Source organism: Oratosquilla oratoria, chromosome 12 (genome assembly GCF_046742065.1).
Source record: "Oratosquilla oratoria isolate Oo_2021 chromosome 12, ASM4674206v1, whole genome shotgun sequence".
NCBI lineage: Eukaryota > Metazoa > Arthropoda > Malacostraca > Stomatopoda > Squillidae > Oratosquilla > Oratosquilla oratoria.
The window spans coordinates 19,635,022-19,648,083 of NC_134788.1; the positions used below are offsets into that span (position 1 = coordinate 19,635,022).

Below are 13,062 nucleotides of genomic sequence, written 5' to 3' on the forward strand. Positions count from 1 at the left end.
CACACACACACACACACACACACACACACACACACACACACACACACACACGCACACACATATATATATATGTGCGTGCGTGTGTATATATATATATATATATATATATATATTATATATATATATATATATATATATATATATATATATATGTATGTATGTATACAATTGTGTAGTTAGGTGTGTTTTAGTAAGGCACGTACCTATACCAGTGGCTTGTTCCCCCTTGTGACGATTTCTGCTGCACCTTGGAAATGACTTGAAATAAAGGATCCGAATACAACAAATGATGAGACGCTTCCTTCCTTGGCACTGAAACCGCCTCTCTCTAACAAGACACCTGATTGCACCAATGCTAATGACAATGGCGGCGGCGGCGATGATGATGATGACGGTAATAATAGAACGGCTCTTCGCCAAGCGATTCCATTCGGCTTCGGGTCGCCGCCGCCCGCCGTGCCCCCTCCCTCCCTCCCTCCCTCCCTCCCTCCCTCGTTCGTGCAAAAAGGGGCCAAACCCAACCCAACCCGCTCTCCCCCCCCCTCACTCACTTACTCGGAGCCAGAGCTTCCAGACTCGCACACATACAGGGTACACTCAAGAGACCACATTCCTCCACGTTCCAGGGTTACATTCCCCACACTCTGACTTCCGCCACTTGCCCTATTCGCAACTACTTCCGTTTTGGGGGTAAACCACACATGATACCCTTTGCCCGCCTCAAGGGCAGCAGGCGGTGCAAAGACGAATTCAGGACCCTTAGAGGATGCCGAGCTTATTGCAACACAGCCCCTATCAAGATCATCTATCTGAAGGGTGCCAGCACCTGGTGCATCCAGGCGATGGACACAGATATTCCTATCACTCGAAAGACACCAAATCAAACAACAACGCACATACGGCTCCAAAGTCACTCTGAGTCCCTTCGGGGGAAAGCGAAAGCGGGAGAGCCGCCCTTTCTGGGGTATACGCCCCCTCCTTCCTCCCCTGGCAGGATGCAGTGGCGTGGTCCTCGGGAGCGTCGAGGGGTCGGCGCCCCGGATGGCCGTCAGGATGTGGATGCACTCCGTGTGGGTCAGCACGTCCGTGCCCACCACGTGGTCCACGAACTCGTCGCAGGACATGTCCAGGAACCGCACCTCCCTCAGCAGGTCGTCCCCGATCTCCTCCCGGAGCGCACTCCCCGACGGCTCCTCCTCCTCCTGCTGGCCTAGCTGGGCTTTTCCCCTGCGACCAACGAGAGGAACAGAGAACGCATTAGCGTGCGGGCTTGGTGAGCGACGACCAAAACGTAGCCATGCACTGTGCAAAGAGGAACGGAATGGTCGCCACGAGTGCGAGTACTTACCAGGCAATCAGTCCTCTGAAGGGGACAACCTCGGAGGAGAAGGCCAGGGTCTCGTCCGTCAGCAAAGCCCTCAAGTCTTCCTTGCTCAGACGAGCCACAGTCTCGGGCAGCATGATGGCGTCGGGGTCGCGGTCCAGTATCTGTGGGTCAAAGAGGCCATGCTTCTGAACATGTCGACGAATCCAAGGGACGGGCGACAATGGGACCTTTCGCAGTCAGGCTCGTAGTTTCCTATTAGCGCTAGAATTTTCAATTGTCTCAGATTTCATGAGGCAAAAGGGTGACTTAGCTAATTTGAAAGCCGATATTAAAAAAGAAAAAATACGACATAAATTGCTGCATAAGTGTATTTAGAATTAAAAACATGACTCTTAATGTTAGAATTTTTACTTACTGGTGTGTGATAAGGCTTTGTTAATTTAATTATAAGATAAAATAAAAAATAGTTAATTATTTTTACTGAAGTAAGTTTGAGCAGTGAAAATAAGAGGATGTTGATTTCGGTTTGTGCATTTTATCTGAGAGTGCTAAAAAATAATGGATATCACTGTCACGTCCTGTATATAAAGATAATCAGTGAGATAAAATATAACAGTGGTGGCGGACGTACGAGTATATTAAAGTGAGCGACGTCTATGTAAAAATAACCTCTTAGATCTACTGGGAGCTAATTTCAAACAAATATGACTAATTTTATGTGTGTCGTGGCAGACTGCACGTCAGATTCAAGAAAAATAAGAGAAAGACAAACTGTAATCGTACCGGAAAAATTAAGTCTTCGATGCAAAATGATATTTTCTATACATTACATGCCGCCGTCAGTCAGGGTGTGAACTTGGTCACGCAGGGTGACGGCTCCGGCCGAGGGAAAACACCTGGGGGGCGGGGGGCAATCTCTTCACCTCCTCCACGACTGCTAATCAACCCACCTCGGGGGCAAAGCTCCCCCGTGCACTTTGTCGCCGTGCTTCCTTACGCTCTAATGCAAAGCGAGGCGTCTTTCAAACAAGAGGGCTTTGAACCCTAGATCCAAGAAGTATAGAAATAACCATTGTATCCAAAAGAAACACCAGCCACGACATCAGGAAACAGACCCACGTACGTACCTTTTTGCACTTCTTCAGCGCCCCGTCTTTTTTTAGGGGCTGCCTCCTCCTTCCCCTGGTAGGATGCAGAGGCATGGTCATCGGGAACTTCGAGGGATCGGCGCCCCGGATGGCACACTGGATGTGGATGCACTCCTTCTGGGTCAGCACGTCCGTGCCAATCACGTTGTCGACGATCTCGTCGCAGGACATGTCGAGGAACCGCACCTCCCTCAGCAGGTCGTCCCCGATCACCTCCCGGAGCGCACTCCCCGACGGCTCCTCCTCCTGCTGGCCTAGCTGGGCTCTTCCCCTGCGACCAACGAGAGGCACAGAGAACGCATTAGCGTGCGGGCTTGATGAGCGACTACCAAAACATAGTCATGCACTGTGCAAAGAGGAACAGAATGGTCGCCACGAGTGCGAGTACTTACCAGGCAATCAGTCCTCTGAAGGGGACAACCTCGGAAGAGAAGGCCAGGGTCTCGTCCGTCAGCAAAGCCCTCAAGCTTCCCTTGCTCAGACGAGACACGGCCTCAGGCAGCATGACGGCGTCGGGGTCGCGGTACAGTATCTGTGGGTCAAAGAGGCCATGCTTCTGAACATGTCGACGAATCCAAGGGACGGGCGACAATTGACCCGACTGAAAGTGCGAGACGTCTTTCAACCAAGAGGACTTTGAACCTTAGCCACAAGAAGTGTAGACATCACCATTTTACCCAAAGGGAACACCAGCCACGACATCAGGAAACAGACCCACGTACCTCTTTGCACTTTTTCTTCAGCGCCGCGTCCTCATAAAGAACCGAAGTCTCCAGCACTGCCGGCATCGTCTCCGCCTTCACGTTGGAGGCGATGTACTGAAAACAAAACGAGAGAGAGAGTTTGCCTAAGCAAGTGTGAAAAGTCGAGTGTATCATGTTTCACTATTATACCTTTGTCCACAGAGAGGAGGAAGCCCGTCTGCTGCCGTGGTGTTCAATCATGACCCCCAAAATAAGGCATCGTCCGAATTGCCGCACACTCAACCAATCATCTGGTCTTGCTCACCGTATCACTGTGATCACAACAAAAGAAGAAGAGAAAGAAGAAGCCGACGAAGTGGAAGACCAAGAAAAAGACGAAGACGAGGAAAAATAAAACAAAAGAGGACGAGGAGGAGAGGAAGAAGACGAGAAAGAAGAAGACGAAGAAGAATACCATTTAGATTTTAGAAGATGAAGAAGACGAATATGAAAACGAAGAAGACAAAAAATAAGACGAAGAAGAGGAAGAAGAAGACGATGAAGAAAAAAAAAGATGAAGAGGAGGACGAAGGAGACGAAGTAGAAGAAAAAATAAGGCGACGAAGACGAATAATAATAATAAGAAGTAGAAGACGAAGATGAAGAAAACGAAGAAAAATACGAAGAAGAAAAATAAGACGAACAAGATGGCGAAGAAGAAAAAAAAAAGACGAGTAAGAAGGCGAAGAAGAAAAATAAGACGAAGCAGACGTAGAACAAGAATAAGACGAAGAAAAAGAAAAAGAAGAAGAGGAAGAAGAAAAACTAGAAGAGGAAGAAGAAAAAGACGAAGAAGAAGGAAACGAAGATGAAGAGGACGAAGAAGAAGAATAAAACGAAAAAGGAGACGAAGAAGAAGAAAAAGAAGAGGTAGAGAAAAAAGAAGAGGAAGAACAAGAAATAGAAGACGAAGAAGAAGAAGACGAAGACGAAGACGAAGGAAAATACGAAGAAGAAAAAGACGAAGAAGAAGGGGACGAAGAAATAGAAGAAGACGCAGAAGAAAAAGAAGACCAAGAAAAAGAAGGAGAAGAAAAAGAGGAAGAAGAAAATTATGAAGAAGACAAAGACTAGGAGTATGAAAACGAAGAAGAAACTGAGGAAGAAATAGAAAAAGAAGAACGGAAGAAGAAGAAGAGACATTAGAAGACGAAAATGCAGAAGAAGAAACAGAAAAAAAGAAAAAGAAGAACCAGAAGAAACATAAAAAGGAAAACAAAAGCAAAATGAAAAAGAAGAAATAGAAGAGGAAGAAGAAACAGAAGAAGAATAACGGTAGAACTACTGTGGAGGAAAGCAAGGGCAGCTGGCTTCCCCACATACCTTCACACAATCTTTCATTGCCGACTCCATCTCGTACTTGTGGGCCATGGCGTACACCCCGAGAGCCTCTTCCAGCGACTCCAGGTCCATCCGGTCCAGGTACATGTGATCCAGTAGCTTCTGGAAGGAGTGACGAGGGTCCTTTGGAAGGGTGAGCTTCTTACCGGTAGCCAGGGGTCCATTCAGCATGGCGAAGAACACGGGGGAATTCGTGCACAGGATCAGGCTGTGGACCTGAGGGAGTCACGTATTAAGTCCAAAGCCTTCCTCTGGGGCAACGCTCGTCAAAGCTCCGCCCACCTTGCTCAAGGAGGGAGTGATATTCAGTGCGAGTCACCACACTTACCTTGACAGGCTCCTCGACTCCTGGAAAGAAGATGTCCACGTCGCTCAACTCCCTCGAGGTGTACAGGTACTGCGTGCGCTCTTTGCCGTTCTTCAACATCGACTGCCATTTCTTGCCACACAAGGTTCCGGTTTCGACCATGTTAGTTCTTTCGCTGCTGCCTGCAAATACCAACCGGTTTAGCCGTGCATCAGTCAAGATGAGCCATATATTCTGCCCCTAAATTTGCCACAACACAAATTCACACGCAGACATAGATACAGCATCCCGGAAGAAACTCAAGCGTAAAATAATTAGAAAAGACTGAGTTGGAGCTAAACTGACGGAACGAACGGGAAGGATCCTGGAAGGGCGAACAAATTCATAATGCTAATCAGAGAGCAACTCTCAGATTGGAGCCAACATTATCAAATGGAACCTGAGGTCAGTAAATACGGAGCAATGCACGCGTGGGGAGGGAGGGGGCAGGCAGCCACAAAAGGGCAGAAACAACAACATGCAGCCCAGAAGTACTACAGAAGTAAACAGTCTGAAAACCCCGGCTCGAGCGAGCACACTGCCAGTTGCCTCAACGCCACCTGAAGGGGATCAATGACGAGTAACTGCTTCCTTCATTGTGGTGGTGGTCCTCCTGCAAGGGGGACAGCGAAGTTGTCATTTTCAAAACCCGTCAACCAACCCCCCACCCCGCCCCACCCCCGACCACCTGCTGCAGCCCTGAGGGGCTGACACTCGGTCTCTGGGTCCAAGATCTCTCAAAAGATTACAAAGGAGGAACATGCCGACAGGAGACCTTTTGGTTCATATCTAGGTCTGATGCGAAAAAAGTTATAATAATGATAAATAAATAAATCAATAAAATAATAACAATATAAATAATAATAAATAGGTACAGTTAATTAATAATCAAGCCGGTAAATATTAAATAATGATAAAATATATGATAATAAACAGGCAAATAATAGCAAACAAAATAAGTAATATAAGAAGAATAATGGCAGGCATTACAGCATCTTGCTTAGGTGTTTATCTAAACGAATCTTAAGCTTCGAACTGAACTACATTACACTGCCTCTGCAGGAAGTTTATTCCATTTATTTACTACTACACAGTTGGCAAAGTTGTTTCCACCCACTTCCAAATTGAATGAATTTCCTTCCAGTTTGAGACCATTATTTCTTATCGGATTCTCATCAAGTGTAAAAATTTGGTCACTTTTGATATTGTCAATTCCCTTTAGAATCTTAAAAACCTGTATCAAGTCACCCCTGAGTCTACGCCTGTTAGGGAAAATATCCATATGTTTTAGTCGATTTTCGTATGATTTATTTTTCATATTTGGAATCAGTTTTGTGGCTTGCCGCTGCACTTTTTTCCAGTCTGCCAATATCTTTAATGAGATTCGGTGACCATACGGAAACATCATATTACAAACGAACTAACGATTTATATAGCTTGTTAATGAGAGATGGACTTTTGAAGTCAAAAGACGGCGCAATCAGTCCTTCAATCTTATTTGCTTTCTCAGAGATACACTGCTTAGATGATTTGAGATCGTTACTGATAATTACGCCGAGATCCTTTTCACTATTGACTTTTGTTAACTCATTCCCAAATAACTTGTAATCGTACTTACTGTTATTTTTACGTGCGTGCATAAGCTTGCGTTTGTGTTAAATTTCATTAGCCACTTTTGAGACCATTGCTGTAGTTTATCTAAATCTTTTTGCATGTTTGATTGGTTTAAGTGATCATTTACCATTCTGCACAGTTTTGTGTCATCAGCTATTTTGGAGACAATGGATGAACATAATTTATATATAGTATGAATAGAAGTGGCCCAAGAACGGAGCCCTGAGGAACTCCACTGGTAAGATTTTTGTATCTAGAAGTTTAGCCATTCAGAAGAACTCTGTTTTGGATCGTTTAAGCAATTACTTGTCCAACTTGATTATAGGCTAGCACTTATTCCGTGTAAAACTAATTTAGTACGTAGTCTCTCGTGGGGGACGGTATGAAATTTTTTTGCAAAGTGTATATATATTAAATGTATATTGTTTATTTTGTCGTACTTTTGTAAAATTGGAGTAAGTTAGTAAGGCAAAAACGTTTGCCTTTGAATCCATGCTGGCTATCATCTATCAAAGAGTTACTTTGTAAATGATGTTCTATAGCACCTCTGATGAGAGTTTGCATAAATTTTCGTAGGATTAATATGAAACTTAGGCCTGTAGTTATTTGGTTTGTTTTTGCCACCTTTTTTAAATATGGATATAGCCAGGTTCCATTCTCTTGGGACTTGTCCGGATATGATGTATCTATTGAAAATAATTTTCAATGGAAGAAGAGTTTAATTGTTAATTTTCTTTAATATTGTTGGATGCCAACTGTCATGCCCTGGTGTTTTATTAAGTTTGTGTTTTCCTATACACCTTTTATTTTTTTTTCTTTTGTTATATTTACCGTAATACACTAAGTGGTCGAGTTAAAATACCTATTTTCCAATGGAATTTGTTGCCATTACAAGCGCAGGCAGATAATAGAGATGCTATTTCATTGATGAAAGAATACACGACGACACTCCTCGCCTTCCTCGTCCCTCCCTCCGCCGCCATCTCATTTGTGTGTGTGTACACCCCGTCCCAGCCAGCCAAAGCAGGAGACACACACACACACAGTCATCATGTGATCGGGAGGGGGAGGGGGAAGGGGAGGGGGCCGGCTGGAGGCAGGGAGGGAAGGAGGAGGAGGAGGAGGAGGAGGAGGAGGAGGAGGAGGGCAAAGGGGATGGAGGGAGGGATGGAGGAAAGAAGGAGGAGGAGGGAGAGGAAGGAGGGAAGGAGGAGGAGGGCAAAGGGGAGGGAAAGAGGGGAGAAAGGAGGAGGAAGAGAAAGAGAGGGAGGGAGGGAGATGAAGGAAGAAGAGTGGAGGATGAGGGGCGGGCGGGAGGGAAAGAGGAGGAGGAGGAGGAGGAGGAGGAAGGGAGAGAAGGAGTATGAGGAGAAAATTAGGTAGGGAGGGAAGGAGGAGGAGAAGGGAAGAGGAACGAGGGGAGAGGAAGGGAGGAGAAAGGGAGAAGGAGAAGGGGAAAGAAAGGGGGAAAGAGGGGGTGGAGGAGGAGGAGGAGGAGGAGGAGAAGGGGAGAGGAAGGAGGGAGTAGAAGGAGAAGGGAAGAGGAAAGAGAAAACAGGGGGAGGAGGAGGAGGGGAAAGGGGAGAGGAAGGAGGGTGAGGACGAGGAGAAGGGGGTGAGGAAGGAGGGAGGAGGGGGAGGAGGAGCAGAAGGGGAGAGGAATGAGGAAAGAGGGTGAGGGAGGAGAGGGGGAGGAGGAGGAAAAGGCGAGATGAAGGAGGAAAGAGGGGGAGGGTGAGGAGAAGGGGAGAGGAAGGAGGAAGGAGGGGGAGAAGGGGAGAGGAGGAGGAGGAGAAGGGGAGAGGAAGGAGGAAGGAGGGGGAGGAGGAGGAGAAGGGGAGAGGAAGGGAGGAGGAAAGAGGGGGAGGAGGAGAGAGAAGGGGAGAGAAGGAGGAAGGAGGGGGAGGAGAAGGGGAGAGGAAGGAGGGAAAGTGGAAGAGGAGGAGGAGGAGAAGGGGGAGAGGAAGGGAGAAGGAAAGAGGGGAGGAAGAGGACAAAGGGGGAGGAAGGAAGGGAAAGAGGGGTGAGGTGGAGGAGAAGGGGAGAGAAAGGAGGAAGGAGGGGAGGAGGAAGAGAAGGGGAGAGGAGGGAGGAATGAGGGTGAGGAGGAGAAGGGGAGAGGAAGGAGGGGAGAAGGAGAAGGGGAAAGAAAGGGAGGAGGAAAGAGGAGAGGAGGAGGAGAAGGGGAGAGGAAGGAGGAAGGAGGGGAGGAGGAGGAGAAGGGGAGAGGAAGGGAGGAGGAGGAACAGGGGAGAGGAAGTACGAAGGAGGGACAGGAGGAGGAGAAGAGGAGAGGAAGGAGGAAAGAGAATGAGGAGGAGTTGAAGAGGAAAGGAAGGAGAAAGGAGGGGGAGGAGGAGGAGAAGGGGAGAGGAAGGAGGGAGGAGAAGGAGAAGGGAAGAGGAAGGAGGAAGGAGGGGGAGGAGGAGGAGGGGAAAGGGGAGAGGAAGAAGGAAGATGGGGAGGAGGAGGAGGGGAAGGGGAGAGGAAGGAGGAAAAAGGGGAAGGAGGAGAAGGAGGGGAAGGGGAGAGGAAGGAGGAAAGAGGGGGAGGAGGAGGAGAAGGGGAGAGAAAGGAGGTAGGAGAGGGAGGAGGGGAGAGGAAGAAGAAGGGGAAAGGAAGGAGGAAGAAGGGGGAGGAGGAGGAGAAGGGGAGAGGAAGGAGGAAGGAGGGGGAGAAGGAAGAGAAGGGGAGAGAAAGGGAGGAGGGAAGAGGGGGAGGAGGAGGAGAAGGGGAGAGGAAGGAGGAAGGAGGGGGAGAAGGAGGACGAGGGGAGAGAAAGGGAGGAGGAAAGAGGAGGAGGAGGAGGAGAAGGGGGAGAGGAAGGAAGAAGGAGGGACAGGAGGAGGAGAAGGGGAGAGGAAGGAGGAAGAAGGGGGAGGAGGAGAAGGGGAGTGGAAGGAGGAAGGAGGGGGAGAAGTAGGAGAAGGGGAGAGAAAGGGAGGAGGAAAGAGGGAGAGGAGGAGGAGGAGAAGGGGGAGAAGAAGAACTTGAGAATGTAAAAGGGACTGCAAGAGACCATAGGGCCTCCACTAGGCAGCTCCGTATCCATCACCACCTGTCATCCACCCCATCCATAAAGTTGTCTAATCGTTTTTTTTTTAAACAACTGATAGTTTCAGCGCTTACTACATGGTTCCTAAGTTTATTCCATTCATCAACCACCCTATTAGTAAACCAATTCTTGCCTATTTCCTTCTTAAGTCTAAATTTGTCCAGTTTATACCCTTTACTGCGAGTCCTGCCCTGTTGTTTTAATATGACGACCATGTTTGCATCCCCCTTGTTAAAGCCTTTGATCCACTTGAACACTTCTATTGGATCACCCCGCACTCTGCGTCTTTCCAGAGAGTGTAAGTTTAGGTGCCTAAGCCTCTCTTCGTAAGGCAAACTTCCGAGTCCATGTATCATTTTGGTCCTTCTTCTCTGTACTGATTCTAGTGAATTGATGTCCATTCTGTAGGACGGAGACCAAACCTGTACCGCATAGTCAAGGATGGGTCTTACTATCGCTAGATGGAGTTTAACAATTACCTCTGCCCTTCTATTCGTTATCGTCGTAGCAATGAAACCTAATGGTCTGTTAGCTCTATTCCTGGCGCTGATGCACTGTTACCTGGTTTTAAGGTCGGGACTCACTAGAACTCCCAAGTCTCTCTGCGCTCAGTTCTCTCTACAAGCGTGTTATCTAAGCTGTATCTAATTTCGGGGTTGTGTAGCCCTACGTTTCACATGCTACACTTAGTGATATTGAAGTTCATTTGCCATTTTGACCGGACCATGTTAACACGGAAGGAGGGGGAGGAGGAGGAGAAGGTGAGAGGAAGGAGGGGGAAGGAGAGAGGAAGGAGGGGGAGGAAGAGAAGAGGAAAGGAAGGAGGGAGAGGAAGGAGGCGAAGGGGAGAGGCAGGAGGGCGAGGGGAGAGGAAGGAGGGGGAGGAGGAGAAAGGGAGAGGAAGGGGGAGGAGGAGAAGGGGAGAGGAAGGAGGGAGAGGAGGAGGAGAAGGGGAGAGAAAGGAGGGGGAGAGGAAGGAGGGAGAGAGGAAGAAGGTGAGGGGAGAGGAAGAAGGGAGAGGAGGAGGAGAAGGGGAGAGGAAGGAGGGGGAGGAGGAGGAAAAGGGGAGAGGAAGGAGGGAGAGGAGGAGGAGAAGGGAGAGGAAGAAGGGGGAGGGGAGAGGAAGGAGGGGAGTAGGAGGAGAAAGGGAGAGGAAGGAGGGGGAGGGGAGAGGAAGGAGGGGGTGGAAGAGGAGAAGGGGAGAGGAAGAAGGGGAAGGGAGAGGAAGGAGGGGGAGGAGGAGAAGAAGGGGAGAGGAAGGAGGGGGAGGAGGAGAAGAGGAGAGGAAGGAGGGGAGGAGGAGGAGAAGGGGAGAGGAAGGAAGGGGAGGGCAGAGGAAGGAGGGAGAGGAGGAGAAGAGTAGGGGAAGGAGGGGAGGAGGAGGAGAAGGGGAGAGGAAGGAGGGGGAGGGGAGAGGAAGGGAGGAGGAGGAGGAGAAGGGGAGAGGAAGAAGGGGGAAGGGAGAGGAAGGAGGGGGAGGAGGAGAAGAGGAGAGGAAGGAGGGAGAGAAGGAGGAGAAGGGGAGAGGAAGGAAGGGGAGGGGAGAGGAAGGAGGGAGAGGAGGAGAAGGGGAGAGGAAGGAGGGGAGGGGACCTGCAAGATGGACAGCGAAGCTAGAATTTTCAAAAGCCGCCAACCCCCATCCACCAGATGCAGCCCTGAGGGGCTGACACTCAGTTCCCAGATTGGGCCCAAGGTCTTTCTCTATTACCTTCAACTGTATTCCTTACCCCTTTTGTACACATGGACAACTGACAAGCGGCAACTGCTCTCCTCTCGCTACAACAAGAGTCAAAAGTTTCTTCCCAGAGATATTTGAGCGAATTTGAGGACCGTTGCCAGCCACTGCAGGGGTGCGAGTATTATATATGGTAAAACTCGAGACATCTGTGGATGACTGACTGATTAGCATACAAATAGCAGGCATTCATCTTCGTAGTTTTGAACATGAACACTAATCAATCATGCAGACCACGAAAGCGAGCACCAGTGGGCCACTGGCAGTGGTACCGAAGTCACTCTTGACAAGGGGGATGGACCATTTCTGGAAAAGCCTCAGTCAGGACTTTGAGGCCGACAAGGACTGCCATACGAAGGGTGAACAAAAGAAAACCTAGTAAAAACAATAGCACAAGGAAGAAGAGGCAAGTCATGGGCAGCACCTGACATAAGGACAGGAGGAAACAAGCCAAGACAAGGAAAATAAAACAAAAGTAAAGCTAGAAAAGGGTCATATGGTTTACCACTAGATTCGAAGAATAGGATTGCTACAACGAGGCAATAAGTGAACAACGGGAGGAGGTGGGGGGAAGACAAAGTTGACACATACACACACACGACAACACACATACTCCCAGAAAACACGAGGAAAAAAAATTGTACTTAGAAACTGATCCTACATCTAAAAGGTTGCCACACTCCCCACCCTCCTTCACACCATTGTTCGCTGCCTTGCAGGACGCTTAAGAACATAAGAATGAAGGAGACTGTAAGAGACCATAAGGCATACACTAGGCAGTTCCTTGTCCATTACCACCTCTCATCCCCATCCATAAAGTTATCAAAACGTTTCTTAAAACAACTGATATTTTCAGCGCTCACTACATGGTTACTAAGTCTATGCCATTCGTTGACCAACCTATTAGTAAACTAATTCTTGCCTATTTCCTTCTGATATCTAAATTTGTCCAATTCAAATCCATTACTGTGAGTCCTTCCTTGCTGCCTTAATATGATGACCTTGATTGCGTTACCCTTGTTAAAGCCTTTGATCCACTTGAGCACCTCTATTAGATCACCCCGCACTCTGCGTCTTTCCAGAGAGTGTAAGTTAAGGGCGCCTAAATCTCTCTTCGTAAGGTAAATTTCTGAGCCCATGTATCATTTGGTAGTACTGATTCCAGTGAATTGATGTCATTCTATAAGACGGAGACCAATAATGCACCGCGTACTCAAAGGTAGATTTAATTAACGCTAGAGTTTGATAAGTACCTCTGCACTTCTATTCGTAACCGTCCTAGCAATGAAACTTAATGCTCTGTTTGTTTTATTCCTGGCGCTAATGCACTGATTCCAGGATTTGAGGTCCGGACTCACTAGAACTCCCAAGTCTCTCTCGCACTCAGTTTTCATACTATTGAATATTTCTGTTAAGTGGTCGCCATGGCAGAAAGCAACAGCAGGCACAACCGGTTAACCTGCGAGCGATGACAAAACATGATATTACACTTGGGTGGGGGACCCTGGGACACAAGTGCTTGCGTGTCTCGCCCTCCAAACAGTCTCACTTACCCGAAAACGAGCCGCGGGAGGCAACTGGAGGAGAAGACTGGCCTCTTCACACGGCCTTGTCGTGGCTGACTGCTGCCACGGCTAACAGGGAGGTCTGTAATCAAAATGTTATCGTCTGAAGCTGACTAAGATAATGCACAGCTAGATAAAAAAGGCGAGCCAATCTATAGACGTCTTGTACCCCGTTCTTCATCCCT

The 13,062-nt window shown here is 48.2% G+C and overlaps 4 protein-coding genes across 5 annotated transcripts in view; 1 reads left to right on the forward strand and 3 right to left on the reverse strand.

The window, feature by feature from the left end:
* LOC143031050 (BTB/POZ domain-containing protein 6-B-like) overlaps positions 1-13,062 on the reverse strand; it is a 554,488-nt gene that overhangs the window by 242,444 nt on the left and 298,982 nt on the right. The gene's annotated exons all lie outside the window — the stretch shown is intronic.
* Positions 1-13,062, forward strand: part of LOC143031047 (BTB/POZ domain-containing protein 6-A-like) — a 248,449-nt gene that overhangs the window by 138,131 nt on the left and 97,256 nt on the right. The gene's annotated exons all lie outside the window — the stretch shown is intronic.
* LOC143031054 (uncharacterized) overlaps positions 1-13,062 on the reverse strand; it is a 108,812-nt gene that overhangs the window by 33,302 nt on the left and 62,448 nt on the right. The gene's annotated exons all lie outside the window — the stretch shown is intronic.
* LOC143031046 (uncharacterized) lies at positions 523-7,480 on the reverse strand. Its single transcript, XM_076194416.1, has 8 exons — positions 7,382-7,480; positions 4,888-5,048; positions 4,542-4,775; positions 3,198-3,293; positions 2,868-3,007; positions 2,455-2,746; positions 1,349-1,488; positions 523-1,227 (listed from the first exon to the last, which is right to left on the reverse strand). Exons 2-8 carry the CDS (start codon positions 5,026-5,028, stop codon positions 552-554), a joined length of 1,719 nt encoding a protein of 572 aa, XP_076050531.1. The 5' UTR covers positions 5,029-5,048; positions 7,382-7,480; the 3' UTR covers positions 523-551.